This window comes from Cricetulus griseus (genome assembly GCF_003668045.3).
Source record: "Cricetulus griseus strain 17A/GY chromosome 1 unlocalized genomic scaffold, alternate assembly CriGri-PICRH-1.0 chr1_0, whole genome shotgun sequence".
In the NCBI taxonomy this organism is placed as follows: domain Eukaryota; kingdom Metazoa; phylum Chordata; class Mammalia; order Rodentia; family Cricetidae; genus Cricetulus; species Cricetulus griseus.
Window position 1 is genome coordinate 256,725,383 of NW_023276806.1, and position 16,933 is coordinate 256,742,315.

Sequence of the window (16,933 nt, forward strand, 5' to 3'; positions counted from 1 at the left end):
CCTTGTGCTGTTTTTGTTTTTATTTTTTTTATATTTTTAATGATCACAATGCATTTTGCAGGAGGGGAACAGGAGACTATTGAGAAGGTTCCAGAAATCTGACTGTCCCCACAGGTGGCCATTTATTAGGTAGTAGTATAACCCAATCCACAATCATATTTGTTTATGAAATATGATACAGTGTTGCCCTGAAATAAACTTACGTTTTGAGTCTCACTCTGCTCACACATTCCTTCTTTCGGGCACACACGATTTCTGGACGCAGGGTCAATGCTGGCTCCACTATCTTTCCTGTCCAGCAACTTCTGTAGACAGTGGGTTTATATCTGCTGGACAGATACTATTCTCAGTAAAGTGTTCCTGCCCAGGGAAACAAGGACTCACCTTGGCTCCTCTAGTAGATGAGCCACTTGAAGATGGAGCAGTCTCCAAACTGTGCCACCCAAGAAGTATTTAATCCCAGCACTTGGGAAGCAGGAGCAGGCAGATCTCTTGAGAGTCTGAGGCCAGTCTGGTCTATGTAGTGAGTTCCAGGCCAGCCAGGGCTGCACAATGAGCTCTTCTACCCCTTGTTCCCCACCCCCTCTCACACACAAAGCAAGCAAGAAAGGAAATCTTGCTGTAAGTCCTCAACAACAGCTGTGCCCACCTGATTTATTTGCATTTTAATATGAATTTCCAAACTTATATGCATTTACTTTTCAGGAGTCAGCAGCAAGTTTGAGAAGAAATTTGGAATTCTGTGGTTTACAGTTTTCCCTCCATCAGCACCTCATCTTCTAAGGCGCTTTTTAACTTTAATTTTAATCATTCTTTTAGATGGTCCCTTAGAAAATAAAACAGCTGTTCTAACTGCAGTGCACATACAGCCAGGGTTGTAGGCCAAGTCAGCTTCTAGGGGCCAGGACTCTGAACCCACTATTGAGCTCACTCAGTCAGTCCTCGTGACCAAGTCACTCTGTACTAGACACATGTGTAATGTATGGATGCTAAGACAGCTATGCCTATTCCTTCACTCAGAAGAACTGAACACTGAACAAAAGCAGATGGGGGCTGGTCCACTGAGCCACTAGGAGAACGAAGTTTAGACTTTCTAACAGGAACTGCCCCACATACACCTCCAGGGTAATTTGTAGCCAACACTCTGCTTCAGAGAGGTGAAACCCCTCTGTTTTCCCAGGTCTTCTGCATAAAAAAGAACACCTATTCTTCTGAAAATGAAAGACGAATTCCTGAATTCCACAAGGTTCATCTTCCCCAGACACAGCCAGTCAGCTGAGATGTATGTTCTAGGAACCCGGATGGGTTTTTAATCAAAATATAATCAGGAAGGCATTTTAAGAAACTGAATAATACACCCATAAGAGAGGAGACGTGATCTGTGGATCACAGTCTCTCCACATAAAAGAACTGTAAAAGAATATTTGGGAAAAATAAAATTAATAATGCTATACAACAACAACAACATAGAGGGTTAGACTGCTTCCTTCATGCAAGAGAGGCAAAGTTGGGGATGGAGGTGCATGCCTATGACCCCAGTGCCTGGGAGGTGGAAGCACTAGAGTCAGGAGTTCAAGACCAATGTTGGCTATATAGCAAATTCCAGGCCAGCCTGGGCTACAAAGGACTCTATCTCAAAAAGTGATGGTAAGATGGCTCAGTAGACAGAGAGGGGCCAGGCCTAATGACCTGAGTTGGATCCCTGGATCCCACAAAGTAGGAGGAGAGAACCAACTTCTGAGTTATACATTGACCTCCAGGACATAACACACACACACACACACACACACACACACACACACACACACACACACACACACACAGAACCAACTTCTGAGAGTTATACTCTGACCTCCAAGACATGAAACTCAGGGGATACACACACACACAGTGCATACATGCATGCATAAAGGGAGACAATGAATCTTTTGAAGAGGGCTTGCTTTCAAAACAGAACAACTGGTACAGTCAAAATAGGACTTTACCTAGAATTGCTTGCACCTGTTTTCCAGACCCAAAGCTAGATGCCCCTGCAGGAACTCTCTAGACCTGCTCCTCTCAGTTGGGTCGGATGTTTAAAAATTCCAGCTGTAGGAAAGGGAACTGCCCAGCTTCAGAATGCTGCTGGTGCCCACACAGCATGTTCCAAGGCCCTGTCCAAACCCAGAGTTTCCAGACCCACCTGCTGCCTGTGGCCTAAAGAATCCATGAGCAGAGACAAGAATTGCATCTTTAAAACTGCACTTTATTCAGAGAGATGTCACGTGGAAGAGACTGGACTAACAGCCTAAAAACCAGCAGGTCATATGGGGGGGGGCAAAGGCAGTCTGTCATTCAGAGGTCAGTCTCTCCCCTCTGGGCAGCCTCTCTATGCCTCTCATTATCACCCCATACACTCCTTCCTCTTTCCATGCATCTTCAGCCCCAAACACTGCTTCAAACCCTGAATGTAAAGGACACCAAGATATGACTCAACAGGTAAAGGTTCTTGCTGCCACGCCTGGAGCCCTGAATTCGATTCCCTAAGAACCACATAGCGGAAGGAGAGAACCACTTCCCAAAAGTTTTCTGTCCTCTGACTTACACACACACACACACACACACACACACACACACACACACACACACACACAATTAATAAATAAAATATGTTGGGGAAATACCATGAATCTAGTTAGTGTCTGTCAGTATCAAACCCTTCCAGGGGCATCTGGGCTGGGAGGAAGAATAAATACAGAACAAGCAAACCATTATTAGTATGTATGTGCTAAGTTAGTAACAGCATGTATATGCCAACTCCTTTTTGCAACATGCAATACAAGTGTGTGTTTCATACTGAATGTGAAAGTGGCTGACCCTATCATGCCAGCTCTACTGCTGGCAAAACCTGGCTTTTTCCTTTATAGCGTGTAATGGATAGTTTTGTGTCAACTTGACACAAACTAAAGTCATCTGAGAGGAGGGAACCTCAATTAAGAAAATGCCTCCCAACGGGCGTTGGTGGCGCACGCCTTTAATCCCAGCACTCAGGAGGCAGAAGCAGGCGATCTCTTGAGTTCGAGACCAGCCTGGTCTCCAGAGCAAGTTCCAGGACAGCCTCCAAAGCTACATAGAGAAGCCCTGTCTGGAAAAACAAAAAAAGAAAAAAGAGAAGAAAAGAAAAGACAGAAAGGGAGAGAGAGAGAGAGAGAGAGAGAGAGAGAGAGAGGAGAGAGAGGGAAAGAAAGAAAGAAAGAAAGAAAGGAAGAAAGAAAGAAAGAAAGAAAGAAAGAAAGAAAGAAAGCGAGCTGCCTCCCTAAAATCAGGCTGAGGCAAGTCTATAGGGCATTTTCCTAATTAGTGATTGATGGGGGAGGGCCCAGCACATTGTGGGTGGGCTACCCTTGGGCTGGAGGTCCTGGATTCTATAAGAAAGCAGGCTGTACAAACCATGAGGAGCAAGCCTGTAAGGAACACTCCTCCATGGTTATACTGCCACATCAGCTCCTGCCTCCAGGTTCCTGGCCTGACTTCCTTTAATGATGAACTGTGATATGGAAGTGTAAGCCAAATAAATCCTTCTATCTCCATGTTTGCTTTGGTCATGGTGTTTTGTCAAAGCAATAGAAATCCTAATTTAGACATGGTGACTCCCACCTTGTCCCGGCTAAATGCATAAGGTTCCCACTTGCCCCTGAGGCCTTACACTGAAATACAGTTTTATGACTTATGGCTTCCGTGAGGAAAATGAGGGGAATCTCAGTAAACCCCCACATTTGAGCACAGATGTGGAGAAATCTGATGAACCAAAGGCAGCTGCAGTGACCACATACAGAGGCCTGAGCAAGCTGAGTGTCAGCTGAGAGAGTCCATCAAGAGAGAGGCCAAGGCCTCTGAGGAGTGGGGGACACCCAGTCCTAAGGCCGCTTAGAACACACCACTCTGGTTCCAATTAGCAGACCATGCCACCAAGTCAATAAAGACAACTGCCTTGGGCTGGAGAAATGGCTTAGAAGTTAAGAGCACTGACTGCTCAGGGGTCTGAGTTCAATTCCCAGCAACCACATGGTGACTCACAACCATCTACAATTCAATCTGGTGCCCTCTGCTGGCACGTAGGCAGAACACTGTATATGTAATAAATAAATCTTTAAAAAAAAAAAAAAAAAAGACAACTGCCTTTTCTTTGTAATGTGGGTATAGGGAGGGTGGGTGTCTTCAGTGCTCTCCTCCAAAACAGACAACAAAACTGATCGTCACCACAGACATAACCAGCCCACTGCACAGGGTAGATTAGGCCTTGAATTGGGATTACGAAGATGATTGCATGTTCAGTTGTAACTCACCATTTGAACTTGACCAAATCAACTCATCTCTGAGCCTCAGTTTCCCCACCTAAAAAATAAGATACAATAATTTTCATAAGGATGAGATTAGGTAAACTAAGTGGAAGTCATTTTCAAGCTGTTCTCTCATTATGGGTACAGCACACTCACCTAGCTGAGACAACCTGGAAGGGCAGGAGGCTGGCTGAAGAGCCATCCTGTAGGTGCCACGAGGAGAGAAGTAGCAGGGAGATGAAGTAGCAGGTTAGGGTAACTGTCAGAACAGACCAATGACTGGGAGGGACCACCCTGAATTAGAGAGAGCTTAATTCTGAGGAGGTTGCCTCTGGGTTACCTGCCCAGGTAGGGCAAAGCCAAATCCAGCCAAGTACTAATGAGGACTCTGTTTCCATAGAGAGGCATAGAAATACCACCACAGAGGTCAGCCCAAGGAGCAGGCACGTGGTTCATACTATCAGATCTTTCACCAGTTTGTGCCATCTGGACCAATTCATTCTACCCTTTGGTTAGATCTCTTGTCTGACCAATACTTACTTGTGGGAGATACAACTTTACATTTGCACAGTGCTTTATCGAGAGACTATGTATTCTTCTCCTTAAGTTGATCCTTATTTATCTCCCCAACAGTCTCTGAAGACCCAAGACATAGATCTGGGTGACAAATGATGGCATCTATCATGTGGTAGGTATCGGACTAAACACTATACCAGTATCTTATTAAATCCTCTCCTATAAGTATAATTTCTTCTCTCACCTCTACTTGGCAAATGAGAAAATGGGTTCAGAGAAGGGAAGAAATTTGATCAAGTCACCCAGCTAAATAGAAACCAGAGCTCCTAACTGTAGAGCTTTTCAATAAGTTGGATTGCACATGAAGGCATTTTGAAAAACAAAGCTTAGAAGTTTCCATTAACAAGCCAGGCATTTCAATTGGTGTAGAGAAAGTTTAAGACAAAATAGCTTTTGCAATAAGACAAAATGTCAGAGTTTGATCTCAGTAGTAGCAGTAAATTTCTTCTGTTCAAGCATGTGTTTTCTTGTGTTTGTCTCTAACCAAACTGAACCACCCAAGACAAGCAGGATTTTAGGATAAACAGCATTTATATAAAACTTGATAACTAGGTCGGGGCTGAAGCCAGTTTATCCAAACTACAAAAGCAACGCACCCATTCAAAAAGATAACTGAATGAGTGAATAATAAATAATAAAGTCGAAATTAAAAAAAAAAAATGAAGACCCACCTCCTTGCGGAACGCAAGGAGGCACTCTCTGTCTCTCGGTGGAACTCTATGGTCGGAGGACGGCGTTGTGACCCCGGAAGCGATCCCGGGGTCAGGGCATCAAGATGGCGTTGCGCGCGGCGTGTGCGGCCGTGTGCCGGCGCTGGCGGCAGGTAAAGGGGTGCGCGGGCGAGCCGGCGGGCCGAAGGCGCAGGCGCCGGGTCTCGCTGCCACCCTGCTTGGGTTGTTGTTAAAAAGTGACAAGAAAGGGCTGACTGTTGTCTGGTTGCTGAGACAGGGGCGAGCGGGAGAGAGGGAAGCGCGCTCAGGAGCGCTCCTTTCTCGTCAGGGCGAGCGGGGAGGCGAGGAGGCGGGAAAACCTGTGACCCGGCGGTTCCCAGGAACCTTTGAGAATCTCATCAGTGGCCGTTCAGTAGTTTCGACAACTAAGCTGAGACCTGGCCGTGACGGCTCGCTGTGATAGCAGCGCTTGGAAAGCAAAAGGAAGGTGGCCCCAGCCTGGCCCGCCCATCCAGACCCTGTCTATAGAAATAGACCTCCCGCACTAGGGAGGCAGAGGCAGGCAGATCTCTGAGTTTGAGGCCAGCCTGGTCTACAGATCGCCACGTTACAGGACAGTCAGGGCTACACAGAAAAACCCTGTTTGGAACCTACACACACAAAAAGAAAGAAAGAAAGAAAGAAAGAAAGAAAGAAAGAAAGAAAGAAAGAAAGAAAGAAAGAAAGCGAATGGAAAAGGGAGGTGCTGAGGATGTAGCTCCGTGGCTAGAGGCTTGACTAACACGCCTGAAGGCGGCCCTTTGTTGGTTCGACAGCACCACATATCCCAGAAGTGGTGGCCCACACCTGTACAACCACATACTTGCTTGAGAGGTAGAGGCAAGACTCATTCTCAGCTGCATGAAGAGTTCAGAATCAGACTGGGCTCCATGAGCCTGTCTCAAAAGGAAAAAAAAAAAAAAGTCATGTTAGAGATTGAGCCCATGGCCTCGCCCACACCTGACAAATGTTCTGCCACTGACTCCAGCCTTGGAGTCGAATATGTTAAGTAGTTAACACTTTAGAAAAACTGTTTGCCGAAGCAAAAGCAAATTTAATGAAGACTAATGTTTTAGTATGTGAAGCATATTTAGTGTATAACATAACAATATTTAGTATATAATACAACTCATGCAGCTTTGGAGACATCCACTGTGCACCAGTGAACGAATGAAAGTAAAAAAGTCTTAGTGTTATTTTGCAAAGCTTTGGTTTCAGGGCTCCTGGCAGTCTTAATGATTCATGAGAGGTCCCAGCCACACTTTCATAACCAACCACCATTCTTAGGGAAATGGATGTGGGCTAGAGAGGTGTCCAGCGGCTATGAGCACTTGCTGCAGAGCTGTGAGGATGGGGGTTCAATGCTCACCTGTGACCCCAGCTGCCGTCAGTCACAGGAGGGCCACTGAAGCTTTCTGGCTTCCACACTAGCCAAGAAAACTCAAGTTTGGGGATGGGACAGACCCTTCCTTAACGAAGTAGGTGGAGACTGACACCCAACAGCTTCCACTAGCCTCCACACACTTGCACCTGCACAAACATGCATGTATGTAGACATGCCCATACACATGTAGACTTTTTTTTTTTTAAGAAAAATATGCTAGAGACTGAAATCTTTGTGCTTGTAAGTAAAACTTTTTCTAGCCAAATCTGCACACACCCAAGCCCTCAAAGCTAGGTCAGTGCTCACAGCCAACCCTTGCAGGTGAAGGCAGACACACTGGGAGCTCAAGGCCATTCTCTCCATCCAGTTTGAGGCTAGTTTGGACTGCATGCAACCCCATCTCAGAAAGAAAAATACTAGAGGAAGACTAAGGCCAGGAAGCGTTGTGTGTCTTGGGTTTGGGTCACCGTGTAGTAGAGCTTAACTGTGTGAGTGTAGTGAGGAGTGAGGCATGCTCTTACATTATGCCTTGCTTGTGAGGCAAGTAAGATTGGAAGCTGTTGTCTCACAGCAGGAGTAAAGAAAGAACAGGGAACCGAAAGCATGGGCTGGTTTGGGCATTTGTTTGTTTGGAGACAGGGTTTCTCTATGCAGTTCTGGCTGTCCCGGAACTTGCTATGTACACCAGGCTGGCCCAAACTCACAGGTCCTCTTTCTGCCTCCCAAGTGCTGAGTGCAGGCTGTTTTAAGTGCACCGTTAGTTGTGTAATTAAGCTTTATGTTTACTTGCCAGTCATTTCCATCTTTGTTGTATTTTTAATGCTGCTTTCTAGGGTTTCACTGTTCAATCTCAGGAAAGTCTAAAGGACTACTGGGTGGAAAAGAAGCCAAACATTCTGGTGCTGTTTGCCTCCTAAAACAGTTCCACCAGGGGGCGCTCACTAAAAGGGTTTGGGCAGTACTGAGTTAGGGCTGCTTGCCCTGCAGTAATGATGGGTATGGGCATGATGTGTGCTGTATTTCTTTACAGGCAAGGTGCTTTAGCCAAGCAAAGATTATGCCAGCTGTTACAGATTAAATTATACAGACATGTAATTTTAAAGGATTTTTGTGTTGTTTGTGAGACAGTCACTCTGTAGATCTGACTGTCCTTGAACTCATGGATCTTCCTGCTCCACCTCCCAAGTGCTCTAATCAAAGGCATGCACCACCATGCCTAGCTGAGTTGTTTTGTTTGTTTCGCTTTTAATTCATTTGTCTGTGTGTGTACCTGTGTGGGTTTTCTGTGTACCACATGCATGTGGGTGCCCACGGAGGCCAGAAGGCATCAATGCCCTGGAACTAGAGTTAGTAGTGTGGGTGCTGGGAACTGAACCAGGGTCCTAAGAGCAGTAGGCACTTTGTCTTTGATGGACTCTAATCTGGTCGTTCTCGTGCCCACTGTCTTCCTCTAAGAGATTTTGACCCTTGGCTGGGCACATGCACCTCTGACTTGCGGGAGAAACCACCAGTGCTCTGGAAACTGACTTTGTCTCTGACACCTGCTCCTCCATTCTTTTTAGGAATTGGGGAATTTGTCTGTAAATGGTTCTAAGAGCAGCACAGCCCAAACTGGTGGCCTCCTGCTGTAAGTATGCTACTAGATGTGCTTAATTGTGCTAGAAAATGGGGTTCCATGCTGCCTGACTGAGGCCTCTCTTTCCCACACAGCAGCACCAGTGTGAGGTGGGCTCCATTGTCACGCTTGCACATCGATGTTCCAAAGGATTTGACCAAGCCCACGGTAGGTACCCCATTAGCCAGGACATGGCAGTGTAGGCCATGTAAGGTATCCTCGATCACATAGCAAGTTCAGGGCCTGCCTGGGCTACATGCAACCCCATCTCAAGAAACAACAGCAAAAGGAATGACACTAATAATTTCCCAGACACCTGCATTTGTTTCTACTGGAATAGCGGCAAGTGCTTACTGCAGACTGATGTCTCTGGGAAGAGCACCTGTGCTATTTTTCATGCTGTCAAAGTAAGTCCTAAAGGAATATATTATTTACCCCAAATACTGGTAATGAGCACTCTCCTGCTCTTAGTTTAGCATAATTCAAGAATGCGATAATTAGCAATGCTGAATCCTGATGTTGCAGAAAAATCGTCTTTCAGTAGCCTTTAAGTCTTTTCTTTAGAGTGTTGAGCCTGGGCATGAACAGTGCTCCCTTCACACTGACACAGATCTTTGGCATAGTGGGAATACACAAGTAGTTAGCCATGTGACCATATGGAGTTTAAGACAAGATGCTGTCTAGCCCAGGCTAGCCTTGAGCTAGCTATGAGCCAAGGATGACCTTGAACTCCTAATCCTCCTACCTTGTATTAAGTGGTAAGGTTACAGGTGCGTCACTACTCCTAACTCTTACTTGGATTTTTTTTTTTCTTTTTTTCCACTTTTGTTGTTTTTTCAAAGCAGGGTTTCTCTGTGTAGCCCTGGTTGTCCTGGAATTCACTCTGCAGACCAGTCTGGAACCAGACTCAAGAGATCCCATCCACCTGCCTCTGCCTCCTCAGTGCTGGCATTAAAGGTGTGCATTCCACAGTCTATCTGGATTTTTTTCTAGCGTTCTAAAAATTCCAAATCCTTCCATTTCCACCTTCAAAAAAAATTTCTTTTTAGTTGGTATGATTATAAATACACACACACACATACACACACATATATATACACATATGTATATATGTACACATAATCATGCATACACACATAGGTGTGTGTGTATGACATGAAATCGTGTTATTCACAGTATGCAACTATTTCTTTTTTTTTTTTTTATTCACTTAATAAATATTAGAAATATTGGGGCTGACCAGGCGTTGGTGGCACATGCCTTTAATCCCAGCACTCGGGAGGCAGAGGCAGGCAGATCTCTGTGAGTTGAAGGCCAGCCTGGTCTCCAGAGCAAGTGCCAGTACAGCCTCCAAAGCTACACAGAGAAACCCTGTCTCAAAAAACCAAAAAAAAAAAAAAGATCAGAAGTCAGTTACCTCTGTTTTCCCAACCATTTTACTTGAGTAATTGAGTAGATGTCTGCCTTCCTGTTTGTTAAGTAGCTCTCTTTACAGGGTAAGGTATTTAACCTGACTCACTAGATTAGTAATAGCATTTACCGGTTTAATGGGTGAAGGAAATGAAGATAATTCACCTCCTAGAAGAAGTCAGAAATGTCAAGCCCATTATTTCTAAGGTCTTTAGGTATTAGTGTGGAAGGTCCAGCCAGTGTCATAACATTTTAATTAGACATGAGTAATTTCTGTATGAAGACAGGCCAGCCATACATGAATAACTCCAATAAAAAAGGATGAATAGAGCTAGCTGGGCTTTGTATAACAATTACAATGTTTAACAGTTGTATAGCAGTGTTTAACGATTTATAAGCACTTTAATGTGTGTCTTCGTAGGTTTTCCTTGCAGGAATGCCATGAGCTTTTAGTACAAGTGTCATTACCCAACCTTAAACATGAGTACACAGAGAACCAGGAAATCATACAGTTCTCTCATTTTCCAGCCACCAGTAGGTAGCTCTTCAGTCCCAACCTTCTCACCAGGTCACTTGTTAGCAGACACTGAACCCTTTCTCAGTAGAATCTGGGGCTTGGTAGTAATTAATTTGGAACATTCATAGTGATTTTGTAGTAACATTGAAGGTTGTCTGATCCTTAGTAGATTTTGACAGGTTTGGAAGATCATTTTTGCAGATGTATGTGACATTGGAAGTAGTTAAGCTAGTGGTTTTAAACATTGCTTGCCATTTTTCACATTTATTAGCAAACTGAAATCATTCAACCAATAATATGTTAAATTTGCTGGTTATAAGTATTACAAGCACCAAAATCAAAACTTCTTTATTTCAGATAACCACGTCTGATGAGCCAGACACATTGTATAAACGCCTGTCCATCTTAGTGAAAGCCCATGACAAGGCTGTATTAGACAGTTACGAATATTTTGCCGTGCTCGCTGCTAAAGAACTTGGCATTTCTATTAATGTGTGAGTATGACCTTTCCAAACCTGACTTGTCTGCTATCATGTGATTAGCCAGGAACCAGACTGTGATCTGAGCTTGTAAAAGAGGGTGAGTTTGTGGGTAAAGTTGAAGCTTGTCCTGTGTTATCCTCTGAGAAGTGGTGTCTCTTCTTGTCTGCTAGAATTGCTAAGTCCTAAATGAGTAAACAAGGAAATGAAAGAAACCATTTCTGGAGATTGCACTGGCATAAGTAACCCAGAAAGCCTTCTGTCTGGGATCTGCATGAGGGAGGCTGTGAGGCACTGTTCTGTTGAGACTGGCCATAATGTTCATTGGCTGACACCTCCACTGTGAGCAGCCACGTGAGCACCATGGCCTCCTGGAGCTTTAAGTAAGTTGAGCTTGGGAGGCCGTGAAGTCACTGCAGAGTGAACTGGAGCTGCCTCTTGATGCTGCCCCTTCTGGTGTTGAACAGGGCTCCTTGGAGGCATTACCAGCCTACCCTTGTGCAAAAACAGAAGACTAAATTGTTTCCCAGAACAGATTGTTTTGTGATTGTCAGTGTATCCAGAAATGATCCTAGCACTGTTGTCGCTCTTCAAAACTGGCATACTTGGGATGTGAGGGAGGGACTTGGGAGGTGTGCTCGTTCTTGCATGGCACTGCTTGATTGGGGTGTGGGCAGGGTTCCTCTTGCTATCTGAAATATTTATTTTGGCCTGAGACTTGTGAAAGCAGCTGTTACAGATGAGGCTTGACAAATGGAAGTCAGTAAGTGGCAGTTAGTGCCTATAATTGAACGAGTCTGGCCTGCACAGCTGTGGGACGGTGCTTTGATAGGAGTGACTCACGTGTCCCATCACCCAGCTCAAGTTTGTTGTGCCCATTCTTTCAGACATGAGCCGCCAAGGAAGATTGAGCGGTTCACTCTTCTCAAGTCAGTGCACATTTTCAAGAAGCACAGGGTTCAGTATGAGATGAGGACACTCTACAGATGTTTTGAGGTGGGTTTCCTCCCCTTCAGCCCGCATGCATCTGTGGAACACCCAGAACTTCTTGTTAGCATGTAGCATGACTTCGCTCGGGTCTGGAAGGTGGCTCTTGTTCTTGTGAACACTGTCCAATAGGAAAAGCAGACTCCAAGCCATCCTTTAGAGTGATATGGACTTCAGAAAGAAGAGCAGGGCTGGTAGCGGCTCAGCATGTGAAGGCCCCGTGAAACAGCACTGAAACCGTTTGGCTTCAATTTCAAAAGTCTATTTAATATTTTATACACTTTACCCGAACATAGTGGCTCACACCTGTAATCCCAGCATTTAGGAGAGAGAGGCAGGAGGATCAGGAGTTTAAGGTCTTCTTGGGTGTCCAGTGAATTCGATAGTAGTCTAGGTTCTATGAGACCTTGTTTCAAAACAACAAAAAACTTGATAAAAGGATATGCTATACAATTCTAGCCAGAGCTGGGTAGTGGCGACCCACACATTTAGTCCTAGCACTAGGGAGGCAGAGGCAGGCGGATCTCTGAGTTCCAGACCAGCCTGGTCTACAAGAACTAGTTCCAGGACAGGCTCCAAAGCCGCACAGAAACCCTGTCTTGGAAAAAAAAAAGGAAAAAAAAAACAATTCTAGTCAGATGTGTTAGAATACACTTGTATGGGAGACAAGGACAGAAAGCTGGAGGCTACACTGCTGTATGTAGTGACCTTGTTTCAAACAGCAAAACAAGGGGCTGGAGAGGTGGCTCAGTAGTTAAAAGCATTGGCTGCCCTTCCAGAGGACCTGAGTTCAATTCCCAGCACCCACACTGTGGCTGTCAGCCAGCATCTGGAACTCCAGGTCCAGGGACCCACTGTCCTCACTTGCTTCCAAGAACACCGGCACTTGTTTGTGGTGCACAGACTTACATGAGGCAGAACACTCATGTAGCATTTTTTTAAAAATATTTTATTTATTTATTATGTATACAACATTCTGCTTCCATGTATATCTGCACACCAGAAGAGAGCACCAGATCTCATAATGGATGGCTGTGAGCCACCATGTGGTTTCTGGGAATTGAACTCAGGACCTCTGGAAGAGCAGTCGGTGCTCTTAACCTCTGAGCAGTCTCTCCAGCCCTCATCAAGGTCAGTCAGTGGAGCTATACTTCTCTTTTGACAAAAAAAAAAAAAAAAAAAAAACAACAACAAACAGGGAATCTATACTTAAAAAAAAAAAAATGTATTTGTGCTGGGTGGTGGTAGCATACACTTTTAATCCCAGCACTGGGGAAGCAGAGGCAGGTAGATATCTGAGCTCAAGGCCAGGACAGCCAAGGCTACACAGAGAAGCCAAGACTTGAAAACCAAAACAACAAACAAAAACATTTACTTATTTATTTGTGGGGATAGGGGCACATGCCATAAGCCATGTGTGGAGATCAGAGGACATCTTGTGGTGGCCGGTTCTCTCCTTTGACCATGTGAGTGCCGGGGATTATTCTCAGGTTGTCGGGCTTAGAGAGCAGTGCCTTTACCCACTAAAACATCTTATTGGCTCCTATGTGGGTTTTTTAAAAAGCTGTTTAGCTTTATTAATTTTTTGTGTATGAGTGCCTGCCTGCATGTACACCTGTGCATCACATGTGTACCTACAGCCAGCAGAGGTCAGAGGAGAGAATTGGATCCCCTGGAACTGGAGTTACAGATGGTTATGAGGCATTGTGTGGGTACTGGGAACTGAACCTGAGTCCTTTTCAAGAGCAGCCAGGGCTCATAACTACTAAACCCTCCAGCACTCCTATATATTTTAAAAATGAGATTCTGTGTAAGATTTCTCAGAACAGGCTTTATCACTGAGGGAACATGGTGGGAGTGACAAAGGACGAAGAGAACCTCAGTGTGATCTGACATTGCGGCAGGACATCTTCATTTTTCTGTTTTAGTTAAAACACTTGACCGGATGCACAGCCAATGTCTACTTGGAATATATCCAGCGAAACTTACCCGAAGGGGTTGCCATGGAAGTAACAAAGGTATGTCCTGATTCCTGCCTCAAGGGGGCTGGCTGGGTTGTTTTGTCCTAGCTGTGGGGGTGAGGGTCTATGGTACATGGGGAACCTGCCCCACCACTACCCAAGTCCTCCTCGAGCCACCTTGGAAGTCTCCCTAATAGCTGTTTAGACTTGGGAACCACAATACGGCTCCACTCGGAGGTCACTGGGGATCAAGCAGTTATACACCATGCTTTATGCTCCCTTCTCTCCTTGAAAACCCTTGAAGGCAGGGGATTAACAAGAAGCAGGAGGATATGACAGGTCAGTAGGTCTGGGTTGTAGGCAGAGTTCATTTCAAAGTCCATACTGCGTTCCAGTTTGGTTTATTTTTGGTTTTAGACACAGATACAGCAGTTGCCAGAACACATCAAGAAGCCGATGTGGGAAGCACTCACTGAGGAAAAAGAAGAAAGCAAGTCATAGCCTGGGGATGCCACCTGTGCTGGGATCTGAACTGAGCAGCCTGGTGTGAGAGCGCCCCAGCTGAGGCTGCCCGACCTGCTCTGTAGAGTCATCACACCCTGAGCAGTGCATGGAGCCTGCGTGGGAGACTTGGTCTCTGGAGAACCACCGCATTTGTTCTTTTCTACCTGACATTTCTTGGGTTCTGGTTTGAACAAACATTAGCAGACTTCTGTATAACCTGAAATAAATGATCCAGATTTAAATACTTGAGTAGCTTCGGCTGACCTATCAGCTTACGCTAATTTTATTGTTTTATTTATTCATTCATTTTTATTTCTTGAGCTCACAAAGATCCTCCTGCCTCTGCCTCTCAAATGCAGGGATTAAAGGCTTGTACCACCACATGTGGCTAGTTTGTCCTAATTTTCAATGTTTATTTGTTCATTCACTAGAAAATGAGTGATACAGTTTTCACACACATTTTTGTTTTGAAGTTCCCAAGACAACTTGTGGTTAATTGACTGCTGAGTGGTTGGAAGTCTGGCCTTTTCCTCTGCAGCCCAGCGTGTGCTGCCTGGAGGTGGCGGTCAGCAAGTGACCTGATGGCAGTGCTCTGTTTCAGAGACTGAATATATGTGTGACATGTATATACCAATATACTAATGACTAAATAAAACCAGTGGTTTGTAAGTACTGTTAGGTGCACATAAATCGTTTTCTTCAGTTCCTCGAAGATCGCGTCCTTGTTTGGTAGGTGTCCCTGCCTTGTTCGAAGATACCTACTTAGCTGTGAGATTAAATTGCATGTAATGCCCAGAGTGAGGCAAGACTACACTGGGCTGAAACTTGTGCTTTTTGTTTTTCAGCTTGGTAAGTAGAAAGTGGTTGACATGGCAGCCGCAGGGTACACTTCGTGTCTTGTGTGGTTTCCTTCACTTCTCTGTTCCCTTCACTCATTGCCCCACCTACTATCAGGTGTGAGTGCTCTGAATACATACCTGTTAGTGTGCTGACCTCTCCGTCACTGTCCAAACCGTGGGGAGAATTACAGCCCCTGTCTGTGACCTTTGCTCAGGTGTCGGCTGTCCTTCACAAGGCAAGCCTGAAGTATACTTTACCCCAGGAGTCAGCCTCAGGGTTAGGAACTAGCTGCTCAGGCAGGAGCAAGACCAGTGTTGGCCCTGGCAGAGCAGTGGTCTGACACACTTGTATCCAAAAAATGTAGTAAAAAGAAATCCAGACCATAAAAACGTGATAGGACAAATGCTTGCCACCAAGGACCAATCCTCACAGCCATTTCAGTGGGTGGGCATCCATCTCCAGTTATTTTCAGACGAATACCCATAAACCAAGTTACTTAGTTTAGTCATACACACTCAGATCTTGAGCGGGCAAGATTCGGACTGGGTAAGGCTGCTACAAATCCCCAGAACCCACCCGGAAGGAGAGAACTGCCCCTGGAAGTCATCTGACTTATGCCTATACATTTCCAAACACACTAAGTAAAAAATGAAAATTTAAAATCTATTTTAAGATAAAGATACGGCTGACAGAACACGTCCCCCCCCCCCCCCCCCCAGAACTCACATCAAGAAGCTGGGCATGGTGTGTTCCTGTAATCCCAGAAATAGAGAAATGGACAGAAGGGTCCCTAGGACTTGCTGCTAGCCAGTCTAGCTGAATTGGCAGATTCCTGGCTCAGTGAGAGGGCTGGGGAGATGGCTCCGTGGTTAAGTGCTTACCAGGAAAGCAGGAGAGCTCCTATAGATAGCAGGTTGCACACGGCCACCCACCTGTAACCGGATTCCCCCAACAAGCTGCCTGGTGAGAACAGCCACAGAGTTGGTGAGCTCTGAGAGACCATGCCCAGTAAGGAAGGCAGATCAACTCGATGACTTCCCATGTAAACCTCAGGCCTCCACACACATGCACACCCTTGTGCAGCCACACTCAAACACATGTGCTCACATACATATAAGCGTGTACTAATGAAAATAGGAGAAACATGGAGAGCAACTGAGAAACAGACCCAACTTCTACCCTGGCCTCCGCCTGTATGGACATGCACAGCACAAGAGGAAAGCCACGGTGGGTGCATGAAACATCTCTTTGAGCCCCTTTGTCAGCTGACCACTCTATTTTTATTAGTGTTCCTCCACTAATAGTAGCCAGGTAGAGACATGTGGACTTTGGAGTCCAACAGACTTATCTCGTAAGCGTTCACACGAACTGCTGTAAACTCACAGCCTGAGCTTACTCTCCAGTGGGATGGAGGGAACTACCTACCTGTTAAGCTTGGTGCAGTGGTCTAGATAGAGCAGCTTGCTGGGTTCATGATTGGCATTCACTAAGCAGCCTTAGCTGGCAGAGGTGCTGCTGGGGCAGTGGCGTGATGGTTGTGTGTTGTGTTAAGAGACACCCAGAAGAGAGAGAGGGAGAGAGACTAGTTTAGAGCATGACTGGGAGATTGGACACATATGGCATGCCCATTA

General features: G+C 45.4%; 1 protein-coding gene across 2 annotated transcripts; it reads left to right on the forward strand.

Moving 5' to 3' along the window:
- Positions 1-5,625: 5,625 nt before the first annotated feature.
- On the forward strand, positions 5,626-15,117 carry Mrps10 (mitochondrial ribosomal protein S10). Of its 2 annotated transcripts, none has more exons than XM_027389123.2 (7): positions 5,626-5,718; positions 8,552-8,616; positions 8,703-8,772; positions 10,889-11,025; positions 11,898-12,006; positions 13,926-14,015; positions 14,376-15,117. In XM_027389123.2, exons 1-7 carry the CDS (start codon positions 5,671-5,673, stop codon positions 14,457-14,459), a joined length of 603 nt encoding a protein of 200 aa, XP_027244924.1. In that variant the 5' UTR covers positions 5,626-5,670; the 3' UTR covers positions 14,460-15,117. The 2 variants fall into 2 exon arrangements, with proteins under 2 accessions (XP_027244924.1, XP_027244923.1); XM_027389122.2 differs by having other exon boundaries at positions 5,629-5,718; positions 8,700-8,772; positions 14,376-14,845.
- Positions 15,118-16,933: the final 1,816 nt, after the last annotated feature.